The sequence below is a fragment of the Erpetoichthys calabaricus genome, chromosome 3 (assembly GCF_900747795.2).
Source record: "Erpetoichthys calabaricus chromosome 3, fErpCal1.3, whole genome shotgun sequence".
NCBI classification, from domain to species: Eukaryota; Metazoa; Chordata; class Cladistia; order Polypteriformes; family Polypteridae; genus Erpetoichthys; species Erpetoichthys calabaricus.
The window spans coordinates 169,504,597-169,523,649 of NC_041396.2; the positions used below are offsets into that span (position 1 = coordinate 169,504,597).

The 19,053-nt window shown below is 37.4% G+C and overlaps 1 protein-coding gene across 4 annotated transcripts in view; it reads right to left on the reverse strand.

The window, feature by feature from the left end:
- The window catches only part of ralgapa2 (Ral GTPase activating protein catalytic subunit alpha 2), a 789,870-nt gene that overhangs the window by 576,691 nt on the left and 194,126 nt on the right, over positions 1 to 19,053 (reverse strand). For all 4 annotated transcript variants that reach the window (XM_051925541.1, XM_051925545.1, XM_051925542.1 and 1 more), the window contains exons 14-15: positions 12,902 to 13,013; positions 5,882 to 6,119 (exon numbers count right to left, since the gene is read on the reverse strand). In XM_051925541.1, coding sequence (XP_051781501.1) covers positions 5,882 to 6,119; positions 12,902 to 13,013 — 350 coding nt within the window. The remainder of the gene's footprint in view (positions 1 to 5,881; positions 6,120 to 12,901; positions 13,014 to 19,053) is intronic.

Sequence of the window (19,053 nt, forward strand, 5' to 3'; positions counted from 1 at the left end):
GAGTTCTGTTTTTTGCAAAATAAAAAAAAATATTGTATTTGGGGATTCTTAATGAAACACTGTTTACAAAAAGAAGCAAAGATAGATGAGCAAGTAAGTTTCATTCATTATCAAGAAAGACTACTTTCATAATGTGAATATTTATTATCATAAAATCATGTTCTAGAAATAAACCTAAAGGTCTGACCACAAAGATCAAAAATCAACCCTATTCACTGTCATATTTTGCTTATAGACATGTCCATTACTATGCTATTAAATACCTACCACATGCATTTTTGTCACTGGTCATGATGTTTGCTCTGTCACTGAACATTTATGATCACTTTTTGAATGTTTATCCTGTTTATTTTGAATTTTCAGCAGTTGCTGACTGATTTATTCTTACATTCTGGTCTATTAGTTTTTGATAAAACAATCTATTGTCTACACTTGTTCCTGACCATGTTCCCTCATCCTCTGGTTGCTAGATTCACATGTGACTTTCTCCTTTAATCCTGTTAGTGGCATTAGTCCTGTACTGGAATGAGACTGATCTTCTCCTGTACTGCTCTCATTTAAATGGGTATTAACCATGAAAGCTCAAGGTGGAGCAAGTGACAGATTTAGGAATGTGCTTAATGCACTGAAATTGATGAATGCTCTACATCAAAGAATCAATGACTAGAAAGACAGGTTTCCATACAGATGCAGCCTGAACCTGATGGTTACAGTGTGTGTGAATGCTGCCTTGAAACCAATTATGTATTAAAGAAGGTGTATACCAAAGACTAGTTCATTCACTAAACAAATTAATAATATTTAAGATGCATGTTTTTGTAGCCTACAGTTCAGCCAATCTTCAATAATGCCTATTAATCAGAAACAACAAATGTACAGTTACCTTTAAGAAAAAATGTCATACTTCTCTAGTTGAATATCATTTACTTGGGTCATTCCATTGTAAATCAGATGTAATTTTATAATATATTTTAATGTAGAGTTGACTTTATTTCAAAAGCACTTTACAAATAAATTGACATCGCTGATGCATGCTCAATAAAATTTTAGATTATGTGGTACAATTACCTACATACCTAACAAACCAGTCACCAGCTTCTTCTGCTTCATAAAAAAAAAGTTAAGGTTTATGTTTCTTTATTTTTTTTGCTTTCATTATTCATGTTTATGTGACGAGTGACAAATGTTTGAAAACTCGTATTTCTCCTCTTTTTTCAAGACAGGTTTGTCCCTAGAGGTTAGGGAGGCACAGTTTGTAGAATGTAACCCCGTTACATCTGACACGCCTATGCCTGCAAATGCTGATTCATCAGACTTGCATACAGTCTTATTATGCATAAGCTGAAGCATGCATTTTTCTATGACCTAGCTATTCATAGTTACAACACTGCACATATCAATAGATACTTTAAAACTCAGCTATCCTTTCAAAATGGCCATATAGAGTTTTTATATTCAGAGACTCACAGGGACACAGATTTCAACTGGAAATAAATTAAAGATCATACTAAGCACTTCAACTTTAGACTTGTAGAGTGATTAAGACATTTTACCAGGAGCTAAATCTGATATAAAAATAAGTTACTGAAACAAAATAAACCATTGAAAAATTAATTTGAAGATCTAATAAATGATGTGGTGTTTTATATAAACTGGTAACATTACATACGGTACTGTGAAAAAGTATTTCTATCCTTCTGGATATGTTTTTATATTTCTCACAATGAATGGCTTTAGATCTTTAGACAAAATGTAATATTACATTAAGGAAATGAGAATAAAAATACAATCCCAGTTCTAGATTGCTACTTAATATATTTAAGTAATAGTTATCCAACACCTGCATTGCCACTGTGCAAAGGTAACTGCCCCCATAATATAATTAAAGTCAGCCGACTGAACACAGCCAGACCTGATTATAGCCAGCTCTGCTAAATCTAAGTTTCACCATCTGCTGATCCTTACCATCAGAGTGAAGCAGTCACCAGGAGGTTTCTAAAAGAACACTATGTCTCAATAAAATGATAATTCAAAATAGATGAGGGAAAAAACTGATAAAACTTACCAATCAGAAAAAGGTTATGAAGTCGTTTACAATGCTTTGGGACTCAGGAAAGGTCAGCCTGCCAAAATTATCCTAAACGCACAGCAATGACTCATTCAGGTGTAGGATCCCAGAAGTATATTAATAATAATAATACATTTTATTTATATAGAACCTTCCCGATTCAAATAACTGCAGGCCCCTCTAACCTCCAATAACGTTGGTGTAAGTGACTCCACAATAAAAAAAAGACTTGAATAAAAATGAGATTCATGGATAAAGCAGCAAGTAGGAGACTTCCACTATCCAAAAGTAACACCAGGGTTCATTTCACATTTGCAAAGAAACATCTGGATGATGTCCACGCATTCTGGAATAAAGCCTTTTTCAACAACAAAATTCTCACTATGCCTGGAATAAAGCTAGTGCAACATTTGACAGTATGAACATCATACCTGCAATAAAACAGAGAGGTGGTACTGTGATGATGTAGGACTGCATTGGTGTCTCAAAACACTAAAAACCTGGAGCACTTTCCATTATTAAAGGAACTATAAATTCTGCTCCTTACCAGAATATGCTTAAGGACAATGTCCGATTATCTGTCCTTAGCATGAAGTTAAAGTTTAACTGGGTTATGCAATAGAACAATGACAAAAAACAAAAAAGCAAGTCTAAAACTGAATAGCTCAGAAGAAGCAAAATTAAAACTTGTGTGTGGCCTAGCTAAATTCCTGACTTAAACCCAATAGGGATATTGTGGCTGGACCTGCCACTACAAACATGTCTACCAACATGTCTGAATTAAAGCAGTTCAGCAAATTATTTTTGTTATGATAAACTGCCATTATCTCAATTTTTTATGTACTTAACCTGTTTCACATTTGATTCTTGTGTTAAAAAATAATGCATTATCCTGCTGCTGGCTAGGGTCTCAGTATATTAATGATGTGCTGTGCAACTGGTGATAAAACAGTCAGTAGTACAATAAATAAGTGCTGAACAGCAATATCAACAATAAATAAGATATAACTTTGGTCACAGGTCAGGCCTGCACTCAGTGTTCAATGCTACATTCACAAAATAGATATCCCCTGCTTATTAACATAGGAAAGGAAAGCTGCAGATGAGTAACAATCAAACAAAATGCCTTTAAAGAGAATACAACTAGAGTATGGAATGATTAAAATCTGTGACAAAACTAAAAAAATCAGCCAATCAAATATAAGGAAAAAGTGCCACATTTTAAAAGAAAAAATGTTCAGACTTTGTTATCATTCATAATGTAAAATATTCTTTCTACCTAATATAAAGTGACCCTTTCTACTCTATATACAAGCACCACTAATTTGACATAAAAACTTTTAGTGAAAGACCTTCACCTTTCATTTACTGTTATTTCTACCACAGGCTGTATATTTTAATAAAAAAAAACTATGTTTTGTTTTCCCTCCCTTATTATCACTGAAAACCTGTATTAGGATAAATAACTGTCAGAACTTTCTTACTGGACAGATTTTCACTCTTAACACTAGAATTACCAGAGCCTACGAAAAAACTCATAGATCCATCCCACCTTAAATCGCTTCTTAAATCCATTCGCACCTCTCCGCCAGCATCTTTTGTCCTCTAAATGTGCCGATAAAGACAAGCTGCAAGCAGCTGACTATTGCGCCATGGAGGCAGTTGTAGTAAATGCGTGTCAATGTCGCATGCTAACACGGCTTTTTTTTCTGCAGTTATATTTTTGAATAAAAGCGCACTTGTTCTGTTATATTTGTACCTTTTGTGAAAGTGTTTCTTTGATATTTGGACTGCAGGCTTCATACATTACATAGTTTATGCCTACATTTTGTCATTTACTACTAGAATATGAAAAACGTTTCTGTTTTAAAAATATGTTTACACAGATTACTGTAGAAACGGAACACACATGAAATGCGTGTGTTCCAAGTAACGATCTATTATTTCCACTCTAAAACTTCACTTCACTCCCAGATAATCAATCAAGGCATGAGCTGGGAGAAGTTCGTGCACATTCTAAGTCGGTAGGGGGATGGAATAGTCAGCTGCTTGCAGTTTGTCTTTATTGGCACATTTAGAGGACAAAAGACGTTGGCGGAGAGGTGCGAATGGATTTAAGAAGCGATTTAAGGTGGGACGGATCTACGAGTTTTTTCGTAGGCTCTGGTAATTCTAGTGTTAACAGCTGTTTATATGCATTGATGGATTTAGCATACACTCGTACCTTTAATAGTTAAAACTGTATTTAACAATATAAAAATAAATTTTTTAATCACTATATTTAAAACACCAGCATTACTGTAACATATAATTATTAAAAATATAAACTGTTTTATTATAAGCAGAGTTAGATAATGAAAATTCATAAATAATATGAAAATGTTAATGTTAAAATGGATGACTGCATTTCGCCAGCCTCAAACATTACCACATTCACTATTGACCTCTCCTAAACAAAGCACAAAACTCTGATTGGGCATGAGCATAATAAATTATTGAAGTCACATATTCTGTAGTTTATAGCTTTCACAAAAAACTTCTCAAGCATAGTTTTAGTTACTGCAGCTAGCAGAATAGTGAATGAGCATTTGTATTATGTCATTTTAAGCAGTCATAAGTTGTTTATTGTTTGTTTAAATGACTGATAGTAATTCCCCGGAAAGGTATGATTCAACATATCTTGATTCAGAGATTAATGAACAATTTTAAAATCCCTGTTACTGAGAAGGGCAAGGAAGACATGCACTTTAACAAATGTATTTTTTGCTTTGAGTGGGTTGGATTATTTTGGGGGGTGGTGATGTCTGTCAACACTAATTGATTGATTTTAAAAAGACCAACTTAGTACAATACCAAAATGACCAAGTTATGAAAAATATAGAAATTTTACAAAACCAACTTACTCTAATAAGTACAGTAATCCCTCGCTACTTCGCGGTTCACTTTTCGCGGATTCACGACTTCGTGGATTTTATATGTAAGCATATCTAAATATATAATGCGGATTTTTTGCTGCTTCGCGGGTTTCTGCGGACAATGGGTCTTTTTACTTCTGGTACTTGCTTCCTCAGTTGGTTTGCCCAGTTGATTTCATACAAGAGATGCTATTGGCGGATGGCTGAGAAGCTACCCAATCAGAGCGCGCAGTTAAGTTCCTGTGTGCTGCTGATTGGCTCAGCGACAGTGTGCTGCATTAACCAGGAAGTCTCATCTCACTCATTCAGCATTAACGTGCTACTGCTTCAGGGGCCGTGTCCAAGCGCCAACAGAAGATGCAAATGATTGCAGAAAAGGTAAAAGTTTTGGATATGTTGAAGGAAGGGAACAGCTACACCGCTGCAGGATACCATTACAGCATCAATGGGTCTACGATTCTTTTTATTTAAAAAGGAGGAAAAGCATATAAGATCTACGGCCGCAGTGTCCTTTAACCAGGGCGCAAAACGAGTTGCAAGTGGACGTGATAAGGCAGTAGTCTGGATGGAATCTGCCTTAGGAATCTTTGCAACAAGGTCGACGACGTCATGACCGCCTACAAGCTGCTACGTGTACTTCGCTATACAGTAAGTGTAAACTTATCTACTGATTTCATATTGCTTAGCAGTTGTCCCTGTTATTAATAGAGTAAAGGGTGGGTTGTAAACAATACAGGGAGGGTTTAAAAACGTCCAAATACACGTTAAATAATTAAATAAATATGGTGTCCCTACTTCGCGGAAATTCAGCTATCGCGGTCGGCCTTGGAACCTATCTCCCGCGATAAGTGAGGGATTACTGTACTTTACACATTACAAAATACAAGTAACACCTTACCTCTTCCCCTTTGTTTCTTTTCCTTTAGTTCACTCAGTTTGTCAAGTGGCAAGTTACTCATGTCTAGGCCATATACATATCTTGCAAGTACTGCTGTTAATGAATCCATAATGTAGGCCCATTCATTGATCAATTCTTCCCAATCAGTGAGGGATGACAGAACGCCAAGTAGTTCGTCCCAGAGCTCCCGAGAGATGAACACACTTAAATTGGCTCGGATCCAGGCCACAACAACAGTCTAATTTTATAAAAAAATAAGAAAAATATACATACATTTCTAGGGAAAAAATTCAAATTCTTTTTTAAATATCTTGCATATTTTTTGGTAATAAATTTTCAACTTTCAAGACAAATTCTATATTGCCAAATGCTAGTGAACTCCTGAACATCACCCCTAGCTTGTTGGACTTTCCATTCCAAAACCATAGGCAATAATATGGAGTTCCCCTACTCCCCAACAATCCCCACCTTCATGGCAGCTATAGTGTAACAGCCTCCACTCTACTTTCCAATAAATCTTTCCAAAAGATTTTGGAGTGTGTCTGTGGGAATCTGTGTACATTCAGCCAAATGAGAATTTCTGAGGTTGGATACAAATATTCAACATCCCAAGGGTGTTCAATGGATTTTGGTTAAGGCAATGGCAGGCCACTCAAGATTGTGCACACAAAATCTCATCAAACCAAATCTTTATGGACCTGGCTTTGTGAACAGGGACAGAGTTATGCTGAAACAGAAAAAGACCTTTCACAAACAAAGTTGGATATGTAGAACTGTATAAATTATCTTTGTCTGCTGCAACATTAACCGCATCCTTCACTTGAACCAGCAGGCTTAGCCCAAACTCTGAAAAACCACCCAGACAATTACCTCTCTTCCACTAAAATTTACAGTAGGGACTATGCAGTCTGGATAATAGTGTTCTCGTGGCATCTGCCAAAACCAGATTTGTCCATCAGACTACCATACAGTGATGAATCATATTTCACCACAAAGAAAATGTTTCCACTGCTCCCGAGTCCAATGGTGGCAGTTGATACTTGGAACTACAAATAGTCATGATGGGTTTGAATGCAGCTTCTCAGAAACAGAAAACTATTTCAAAAAGCTCCAGACACACAAGTTGAGTGTTGATGTTGGTTCTTGAGGTAGTCTGGGACAATGTGAGTGTTGCAACACAAGATAGAGATTTTTTTCATGCTATGTACTTCAGCACTTGGCAGCCCCTCTCTGTGAGTTTGCATGGTCAGCCACTGCATAGCTAAGCTGCTGTTGCTCCTAGATACTTCAACCACAGAATAATAGCATTTATCTATTGACTTGAGGCAAAGGTGGCATCTTAAGACAGTGCCACAGTTAAAGTGACTGTGCTCTTCGGTATGACCCATTCTACTGTCAACTGAGATTAAACATCTATATGCTTAATTTTATGCACCTGTTAACAATGAGTCTGAAACACCTAAACTTAAAAATGTAGAGGGGTATCTACATACTGTTAGTTGATCGTTTTCCTGCAGTCACACGGAAAGGCAATTCATAACTCTCAAAGCTATTGCTTGTTTAAACTATTTACTAGGGATGCACTGATACCGAAACGGGTATCTGGTATCGGCCTCGATACCACATTTTCTAAAGTACTCGTACTCATTAAAAGTCCCCCGATACCGGGGACCGATACCACGGTCTGAGAAATGTCTATGTTTGAGCGGCGTGTAAGGGGTTAATCACAGGCGCCGAGTACCCGCCCCCAGCCCAGAGCGGGGAGAAGGCGATGCAAGACATGTCAGCCGTGTGGAACTATTTCAAAGTGAATGAAGACGACAAAACAAAGGCGGACTGCAGATTGTGCTCAGTGAAATTGTCCAGAGGAGGCTCAAAAGGTAGCGCATTTAACACAAGTAATTTAATCAAGCACCTAAAATCCCAACACGACAATGAGTACAAAGAGTTTACCCACGCTTCTAAACCAACACAACCCACGCTGCAGCAAACTCTTGCAAGACGAGAGAAAATGTCCAGAGACAATCCACGTGCTGTGAAAATAACACAGGCAATTATCGAGTACATTACAGCCACTCTCGGAGGTAGAAAATGTGGGATTCCTGCGTCTCCTCCATGTTCTGGAGCCCAGATATGATGTCCCAAGCCGCCGCTACATGACTGACACGGAGCTGCCTAAACTACACGACTCCGTGAAAAAACATATCCACAGCCTACTGCAAGCCTCCTCTGCGTTTAGTTTCACCACGGATATTTGGACAAGCAGTGTTAGCCCCATGTCGCTAATTAGCCTAACCTCCCAGTGGATAGACGAGAGTTTCTTGTTTTTTTTTGTTAAATTATATGACTAAAGCTGTTACCTGTAAATTTAAATCATGTTTTTATTAAGTACTTGGTATCGGCAAGTGCTCGGTATCGGCGAGTACTGAAATGCAAGTACTCGTACTCGTTTTCCAAAAAAGTGGTATCGGTGCATCCCTACTATTTACAGTTGTGCTTGAAAGTTTGTGAACCCTTTAGAATTGTCTATATTTCTGCATAAATATGACCTAAAACATCATAAGATTTTCACTCAAGTCCTAAAAGTAGATAAAGAGAAACCAGTTAAACAAATGAGACAAAAAGATTATACTTGGTCATTTATTTATTAAGGAAAATGATCAAATATTACATATTTGTGAGTGGCAAAAGTATGTGAACCTTTGCTTTCAGTATCTGGTGTGACCCCCATTTGCAGCAATAACTGCAACTAAATGTTTCCAGTAACTGTTGATCAGTCCTGCACACCGGCTTGGAGGAATTTTAGCCCATTCCTCCATACAGAACAGCTTCATTTCTGGGATGTTGGTGGGTTTCCTCACATTAACTGCTCACTTCAGGTCCTTCCACAACATTTCGATTGGAATAAGGTCAGGACTTTGATTTGGCCATTCCAAAACATTAACTTTATTCTTCTTTAACCATTCTTTGGTAGAATGACTTGTGTGCTTAGGGTCGTTGTCTTGCTGCATGACCCACCTTCTTTTGAGATTCAGTTCAGAATTCATTGTTCCATCAATGAAGGCAAGCCGTCCTGGCCCAGATGCAGCAAAACAGGCACAAACCATGATACTACCAAAACCATGTTTCATAGATGGGATAAGGTTCTTATTCTGGAATGCAGTGTTTTCCTTTCTCCAAACGTAACACTTTTCATTTAAACCAAAAAGTTCTATTTTGGTCTCATCCGTCCACAAAACATTCTTCCAATAGCCTTCTGGTTTGTCCACATGATCTTTAGCAAACTGCAGACAAGCAGCAATGTTTTTTTTTGGAGAACAGTGGCTTTCTCCTTGCAACCCTGCCATGCACACACCATTGTTGTTCAGTGTTCTCCTGATGGTGGACTCATAAACATGAACATTAGCCAATGTGAGAGAGGTCTTCAGTTGCTTAGAAGTTACCCTGGGGTCCTTAGAGACCTCACCGACTATTACACACTTTGCTCTTGGAGTGATCTTTGTTGGTCGACCACTCCTGGGGAGGGTAACAATGGTCTTGAATTTCCTCCATTTGTACACAATCTGTCTGACTGTGGATTGGTGGAATCCAAACTCTTTAGAGATGGTTTTGTAACCTTTTCCAGCCTGATAAGCATCAACAACTCTTTTTCTGAGGTCCTCAGAAATCTCCTTTGTTTGTGCCATGATACACTTCCACAAACATGTTGTGTGAAGAGCAGACTTTGATAGATCCCTGTTCTTTAAATAACACAGGGTGCCCACTCACACCTGATTGTCATCCCATTGATTGAAAACACCGGCCTCTAATTTCACCTTCAAATTAACTGCTAATCCTAGAGGTTCACATACTTTTGCCACTCACAAATATGTAATATTCGATCATTTTCCTCAATAAATAAATGACCAAGTATAATATTTTGGTCTCATTTGTTTAACTGGTTTCTCTTTATCTAATTTTAGGACTTGTGTGAAAATCTGATGATGTTTTAGGTCAAATTTGTGCAGAAATATAGAAAATTCTAAAGGGTTCACAAACTTTCAAGCACAACTGTATTTGAACAAGACAGCACATTTAGTTTGAAATATTACCATGCAACATCAATATATTTTGGAATAAAAAAATGGCTAGTACTAATCAGCGCTTCTGTGGCACTCTTTCATGCAGGCAGGCTACCAAAAACTGTTTTTGATTATACATCCTCTTATTAATATAAAAGTGTCTAGTTACGGTTGAATTGTGCAGTGGATTCAAACTGTACATGGTTATTTATTTCTTGAAGAAATTTTTTAAAATAAGATGAAGCAGGAAAAAACATTTGAATCCTTAAATTTAACAAGTGACAGAGCATCCTATTCAAATAAACACATCATGTTGCTTCACAGAAATCATCTCCTATCATGTAAATCTATATATTTGTGTTATGTACACCCATTATACTCAGTGGGTCAAATAACATTTTTACTTTCTCGTATACGTAGTACAGAGAAAGTATAGTAATCATGAAAAAATTCGACCTTCAGATTTTGATGAATCTCCATGTTTCATGTACTCCTCAACACATTTTGCTCATTTCTGCAATTATGTCTGTGTGTGTGTGTGTGTGTGTGTGTGTGTGTGTGTGTGTGTGTGTGTGTGTGTGTGTGTGTGTATGTATGGAAACACGATAACGTCAGAACGCTTTGAGCTAGATCAAAATGTTAGTTTTCTATAGACTTTTTGGCGACATACATCAACCGGTAGTGGTACTTTACCTGATCACATTTCAAAATTTTTCAAATAAACTGGTACATAGTTTAAATAAACAATTAATTGAAATTTTGTATAGTAGTTTTTCATGTAAAATTGCATTATAAGAAGAGAAAAATAACTGAAATTTTATATTGTCATTAGATAGAGTAAGAAACACATAGATACAGAATTTCTCCTTAATCAGATAACTGGAAATGATACCTTAACATGTATCAACATGTCTGAACTTTTTTTATTACTTACATTTAATTTTTTATTTGAAAATGAGAGTTAAAAAACAATTATAATCACATAGGCAGAAGAAAATTAATCAGTTGCATACATGCTTATGCTCTGATTTTTCATATAAACAGAATGAAAGAGTGAAAGACAAGGTTAGAATAATATATAATTTTGGGAATATTTAATTATCAATCTTATTTAGTAACAGTTTATTATCTATGTTGCACATATTATTTTTAATTGTTATTTAACCTATCGACAATGCAAAGAAAGTACATGGTACACACATAAAATAAGACAGTAATTGGAAATGTATCTAATCAGGTAACAGAACTATGAAATAAACCTGAAATTCGAAAAGTTACATTTTTTTGTTTCACAAGTTGACATATTCATACAATTATTATATAATCTCTAAGTATACGACAAAGTCGAGTACAGAACACTCCAGATTTTGTAGTATGTAGTTCTGTTTGTTCTAATCTGTTATGTATGCACTCTCAGGCATATCTGTTGTAAATTGACAATAATATGGTTTTTAGTTTCTCTAATTATTCTTCCAGTGCACATTTATTTAACTGTTATGAAACTGAAGTTTCTGTAGAAAAATTATACAGTTAATATTTTGTTTCAGGTGGCAACTAAACACACATATAATTAAGAATCTTATTGAAAAGTTGTTTAGTCAAACAGTGCCAGTTACAACATTCCAAAATGAACTTTTAAAGCAATGGGGATACTGACTCCTATGTACAGTTCCAATCATTATACAGTTAGTTCCTAATTTACATTGAAAAAGTGTACTACAGTCTAACATATCTATAAATGTATTGTATTAATACATACAGAACTTTCGTAAAATATCAGTATTAGAGGAAAAAAACTTGATTAACCTGAAATAAAACATGTTTCATCTATTAGGTAAAGCTAATAAAACAAATAACATAATGCCAATATTCTGTTTTAATCATCTAATTGCTCTTTTGCTATTAAATGCCATATTATAAACATCATGATTGCCACAGATTAATGAAATTATGTTAGATCTGAATGAAATTTCAAATTTAATGAATGGGGTGGCTGTAACATTGACAATAAATTCTGTATGGTTGATATTAGCAACTAATACTGTTACAGACTGAAGTGTGTAGCTACAGTATATTGATAGACACTAAAGTTACATGGACACTATGAAATCCATTTATTATGAAATTATATATACAGCATTTTCTGTAAGCCCACCCTCCGTGGAAGAAGTTATATGGCATTTTTATGTTAACATGTATTTATAAAACAAGAAAATTACAAAAAGCAGACAACCACATTTAATAAACTCACATTTTTAAAATAGTGTATTATTTGCTACAGAGGCAACTGAAACCATACTCTTACTTCTCATATATGGATATGTCTTTTTTATATAATATATATTAAGCAAATATAATAATATAAGTATGCTTTGCTGCTTTTAGAATTAAACATTACTTTAATGGGAGTAGTTATAAATAGAAAATGCTTTCCATTTATTTGCATTCTACAAGTTAAAGAAAGATTTTGACAATTACACCATTTTGATCAAGCACATTCATATCAAACGATTTCCAATAAACACTTTGCTGATATAAGTAGTGCAAATACATTATAGTAAATTTCATGAAATGAAGTTAATTTGTGTTTTTGCCCACCATTGTCCTTTCCACCTTCCCTGTTACCTTAAGTAAAAAGCATAAAGTGTAAATATTGCAAAGCTGTATTAGGAAAATAATTTTCACAAATATAAAATGTCAAAGAAAATAATACATTTTTTTCTAGTTTAAGCTTATGCATTCATAGACAATTTGGGAAGCAAATGCACTTTCATAGAGTCATAAATTTGATTATAATCGACAGTCTTACATGAATGACTGTCTACTCATATTGACCTAAATACATTTCAACAACAAGATTGATAAAGAACCATTCTCTTTAGTTTATTAATGTACTGTGACATAGTCTTAAAGTAGCCCAAATGCTACAGCTATATAGGGAGACAGAAATAAAACTCACTCGGAATAGCTGTCCAGCAAGACTCTCAGCAAATATATCCTTTCCCTGGCCATCTTGTGGTCTTCGCACCAGAGTGTCAGTCACCCTAAGCAGCACTTGTAACATTTGTTCCCTGTGAAAGGTCCACATGTTTTACTGAGATTGTGTAAAACAGAGTAAATGCTACATTAAATGAAAAGTCAGATAGTAAACAGAAGTGAAGGTAAGTGTCAAACATGAAAAATCCAAGATGCGAAAGAACCAAGGAATTGATCTGTAAATTACAAAGTCACAGTCAAGAATGAGTGAAACTTGCAGTTCACATTCTGGGGAAACTTGAATTTAATTAAACTGCAGTCAGAAAACAGTGGTAATTATGTTAGAAAAAGGGAGTCAAGTAAGTTCAGCCTATTGAAAATGTAATGGTTTGAATCATACTGCCAAAATAAAGAAAATTCCTATCTTACTACCAGGATACTCATCTGTAAAATCTGCTACACCATAGCAGAGAATTTCTTTCATGGCAGAATTCACAGCCAGAGTAAAAATAATTTGGATTCAAAAGACAATTTCACACAATTAAAGGTGCTGGAAACTCAAATAAGTTATTAAGTTTGTGTGGCTCACTCAGAATGCAATTGCCCTTTTAGCTAGTTAGTCATACAATCTTCTTAATAGAGATGAAACTAAGTTTTCAACAATTTCTTTTCTACTTTCAAGATATAAATGTACATTCAGATTCAGTCCTATAATTTGGCACCCTATTATAGCTATTTACTATGGGCAAGGGGGTTCTAAAATTAACATTAAATATAAAGCATTTAGTTAAAGAAATGGCTGTGCAAGCTTATGAGAACCTCCAAGTGGCAGAAGATAGTAATTGGTGTGGTTAAAAAAAAAAAGTTCAGTGTGACTACCCATCATTGATATTTACACATACTCATTTTAATATAGACACCTTTATTTTATAACAATACGATTTTACAAACAATGTTAATGTCAGCAGTGCAGTTTCAAATAGCAAAGCATCAATGCGCACAAAATAGGTAATTAAAAATATTAGAAAATCAAATCGAACACTTAAAGGTTTTGTTTGTCAACCACTCTTTAGTTATTTCAATTTTTTTTGTTTTTTTTGGACATTAGACTTTTTTTGGGAAAATACAACTTGAACATTTATGAATTAAATGTATTTTAGGTTAGTGTTACCAAAAGCTAACATGAATGTTTATGAGTATTGGGGACTTCAGTTACGTAAAAGCACTAATCCATTAGTTATTTGAATGTATTTATAGCTGTTGTTTTCTTTCAGTTCTTTTTTTACTTAGTTTTAGTCTTTAACTCTAAGTAACAAGTAGTTATTTATCCATCCATCCATTCTCTTCCGTTTATCTGAGATCGGGTCGCAGGGGCAGAAGCTTGAGCAGAGATGCCCAGACTTCCCTCACTCTGGCCATTTCTACTAGCTCTTCCGGGGGAATTCCGAGGCGTTCCCAGGCCAGCCAAGAGACATAGTCCCTCTAGCGTGTCCTGGGTCTTCCCCCAAACACCTCACCAGGGAGGCGTCCAGGAGGCATTCGGATCAGATGCCCGAGCCACCTCATCTAACTCCTCTCGATGCGGAGGAGCAGTGGCTCTACTCTGAGCTCCCCCCAGATAACCAAGCTTCTCACCCTATCTTTAAGGAAAAGCCCAGACACCCTGCGGAGGTAACTCACTTCAGCCATTTGTATTCGCGATCTTATTCTTTCGGTCACTACCCATAGCTCATGTCTATAGGTGAGGGTAGGAACGTAGATTGACTGGTAAATTGAGAGCTTTGCCTTTAGGCTCAGCTCCTTTTTCACCACAACAGACTGATGCAGAGCCCGCACCGATCCGCCTGCCAATCTCCCGCTCTATTCTTCCCTCACTTGTGAACAAGACCCCGAGATACTTGAACTCCTACACTTGGGGCAGGATCTCACTCCCAATCCTGAGAGGGCACTCCACCCCTTTTCCAGCTGAGAACCATGGTCTCGGATTTAGAGGTGCTGATTCCCATCCCAGCCGCTTCACACTCGGCTGTGAACCGATCCAGAGAGTGCTGAAGATCACGGCCTGACGAAGCAAACAGGACAACATCATCTACAAAAAGCAGTGTAGTTATTTAGTTTTGCTGTTTTTATTTACTTATTAATTTTTGATTTTCTATTGCTATTTGTTTATCTTTTTTTTCTTATTGGTCATTTTGTCTTTAATAATATCATTTGTGTGACTTTTTAGGAGTATTCTTCATAATTACTAAGTGTTGTAATATATAGTATACCATTTGTCATTATTTGTGTTGAGCTAAGAAATTCGCCAAAGCATTCTCTACAGTAAATATGCTGTGTTCGACAGTGGCCTTCTTTACCAAATATTTTACTTGAAATTCACGTTCAGCCACCTTGGGTGAACATTTTTTTTTTTGCCAGCGCCCCATGAGGATTTGTGGGGCCAGCATGACATCACAGATATGTAGCAGCCACTTGTAGATTTTTCGCAAAAGCCTATTGTAAGATCGTTGTTGTCACAAACTGATTAGTACTCCATATTTCTATGCCACACGTAATTTTTTTTTTTTTTTTTTTTTTTTTTATATATAAAGTATTTTCGTTTGAGGGGTACATTAGCTCAGTGTTTCTCTCCAACTGTGTTGCCATTGTTAATTCACAAGTGGGTCATCTAAGCAAACAACAGCACTGTGCAATATGAATTCCCCCACTCTTCCGATCGTGTTCCTTTTACTAAGGTGTCAGTGTGCATTGGCTGCTAGTGGGCTGCCAATTGGCAAAATGGGCCATGGAACCATAAAGATTGAAAAACACTGCATTGATCAGCTGACCATAATAAGAATATTATTAGTACTGCCACCAGATATATAACACTAATCCCTATGTGCTGGTAGCACAGCACTGCATGGCTAATTTGCATGCATAATTAGTCAAGTGACCAGATATGATCTCAAAACACTACTTAAAGGATCTAAAAGGATGTTTCAGAATAAGACCCAATTAAATGATAGCAAAATATTTATTACTAGCCAACCCGCGGCGTTGCATACGCCGCATAATTATGTATTGATGGGTGAACACTTCCTGAACGACACAGTTGTCCAAATGGGGGTGGGTTTGTGGATACCACTGTGAGTGAATGAAAAGATGGACCTCTGGAGAGAGCAACATACAATTGTCCGTGACTGAAAGCAAGATCGTCTGTGACGATGGAGGCCACGCTGGTGAAAGTTACTTCATCGGTAGGGATACGTTTCAGCACTTGTTCATTAAGTTATAGCGAGTCTTCGTTGTTGACGCTTAATATAGCTTGCATACTGAGTTGTTCCGGAGTCATAGTTGAGAAACACTTTTTTAATGTCTTTTAAGCACAGGGAAAAAAATGAACATGTGAAACATCCGTAATGTAATAAGGCACCAAGAAAAGTAACATTGCAATAATGCTATCTACGACCCAATCGCTGTAAACAGAAGTGAAAACAAAATCGAGCCCGGTGCATTCTTTAACTGCTTTGTAGCGCAGCGGTAGTGTTGCTGCTATGCAGTAAGGAGACTGTGGAAGATTTTGGGTTCGCTTCCCGGTTCCTCCCTGTGTGGATAGTGCTTTGAATACTGAAAACACCAGTATATCAATGTAATGAAGTACTATTATTCTTATGCGTCCAGCACGCTCTCTCTCTCTCGCGCGCGCGCGCGCCTGTATGTGTATGTGTATGTGTGTGTGTGTGTGTGTGTGTGTCACTCGCTCGCACGTGTTCCTGCAGGCATACACCGCATAATCATTTAGTGATGGCTGAACAGTTCCGGAAAGTCACAGTTGTCTAAAAGTGTTTGTTTTTGAGGATACAACAGTAAGTGGATGAAAAGATGGAACTCTGGAGAGAGCAACATACAACGGTCCGTGACTGAAAACTGGTTTTGGCAGATACATGCATATCTTTTTGAAAGTTTGGCCCTGTGCCATATTAATTGTCATCGCAAAGGCCAATCTAACAGGAAATTGTCTTTTTGTAAAAATAAAAGGCAAATTATCCGCGACAAACAAACTGTTTTACACGCTGCATACTACGCCGCATAATCACGCCACTTTTTTAATGTTTTTTAAGCAGAGGGAAAAAAATGAACATTTGCAAAATCCGTAATGCTACTTTCAGTAAGTACAATGCACACGCGTTTAATTTGTCGGCCACTTTTTGCCAGCCGTCTTTTCTGGTTTCGGCTGCTTTTGCAGTGTTACCGCTTGTGCATATTAAATCTTGAATTCCTTCGAGTAACTAATTAACTAACACCCACCCACCCGCACACACACACACAGGTTGTGTGAAAAAAATGCGCCCGTACTTTCATCATTTTGTTGCAGCCTATCAAAGACTTGCTGATCATGTTTTCTAGACTCAATATACATTGGCTTTTCACTCAGCGTGGGGGCGCGCATTCATCTCGGATTATTACATCCAGCTACACGTCTGCGTTTGAAAAACTGACTTATCCCGGATGAGTTTCACCGGCATTAATGATTAGGAATCTGGTTGGAACAAAACCTGCAGCCACAGGGGTTCACCAGGACCGAGTTTGGGAAACACTGCTGAACACAGACGAAACCGACTCAGGTGAGGAGTTGGGGCGGGCAAAGTAGTTGCAGCTATTGATTATTCAGTGTTGTTTGCCTGGGTGTCTGATCTGCTCGACAGGATCAGAAATAAAAGGAAAACAATGTGAAGGCAATGTCACAGGTGATCCTGTGGTATAGCGGGTCCACAGCTCCCCTTCAAAAGGCAATTTTTAAATAAATAATCATCGCACTCACAGCGTAGCGAGGGGCGTGGAAGTGTGGCTGAAACGGTTTCCGGGTGAAGTCGTGTTGTGGGCATTTCTCCCCTGTGCGGTGTGCGAGCGAGTGAGGAGAGAGAGAAAGCAGGCTCGAAGGCAATGTGCTCCTGTGGTATAGTGGGTCCATAGCTCCCCTTCAAAAGGCCATTTTTAATCAGGAGACTGACAGTAGTGGAGTCAGGCACAGAGAAGGTCAGCTGCTGAGAGAGCGTCTCGACTGTTGCAGGGCCTGCATCGGTGAAGCAGGTGAGACGCTAATGAAAAAGAGGCACAGGGCACATTGGTTTCTAACGAGTGCTTCCTTCATTGTGTTTTAACCTCAGTTTTAAAGGATTGTTTTAAGGATCCCATGGGATACCCCTCGCAAACTGTTTTAGACGCTGCATACAGCGATTCACAGCCGCGAGAAACATGCCTCTATGAACAGTCAATGTGGCTCAGAGGTGCATGTGGACTCTAGCACAGACAAACATAAATGACGGAGTGTTTTCCGAGGCGTTGCATCCGAGTTGGTGGGCGTGGCTCTGCGAGTTGTCGTCGTATCCAATGGCCTTAGAGTTGGTGGGCATGGCTGTCTTGCATGCTTTCCATGGGTGTCTACTTGTCATACGGTGGGCATGGCTGTCTTGCGTGCTTTCCATGGGTGGCTACTTGTTAGCGGTGCGTGCATTCCACGGGTTGCTATTTGTCGGCGGCTTAGTGAATTATATATATAAGATTATTTACAAGGCTTTTCTTTTTTATGAAAAAAGTGTGGAGCATCTGCACAGATGCATGAGAAGCTGTGCCCGAAGCCATGACTTCAAACAATAGAACAAGCCAGTCAGACAATGGCGATTAGTGGCATGGCCAAGTTGTGCCCTAAGGTTTGAACTCCATACTTGCAATGATCTATATTTTATTTACTTTTGTTTGTGGTATTTGTTCCATCAGTGTATTTTGTTGTTTGTGGCACAGTGGTTAGCACTGCTGCCTCACAGCTCAGATCACATGTCTGATCACATTTGGTCCAGCACAGTTGGCAGATGCTTCCCTAGCCCTCAGGCACACTGAAAAGACCATTTCACCTCTATAATCCACTCAAAACTAGTTCAGTTTCATCTTCCCCATTGACTTCAATGCACTTCGTGGAGTTTGGTGCAATCATTTCCGTGATTTCACTAAAATCTAGACGAAGTAAATAACCATCACTAGTTATTATCATCAGAGGAAAACTGTGCATTTCAGATATGCTTGGCTTCTCAACATGTCAGATGACTGCAGTTCTGAAGTGATTCATTATAGCCTCATTTGGGGAGGCATGACTAT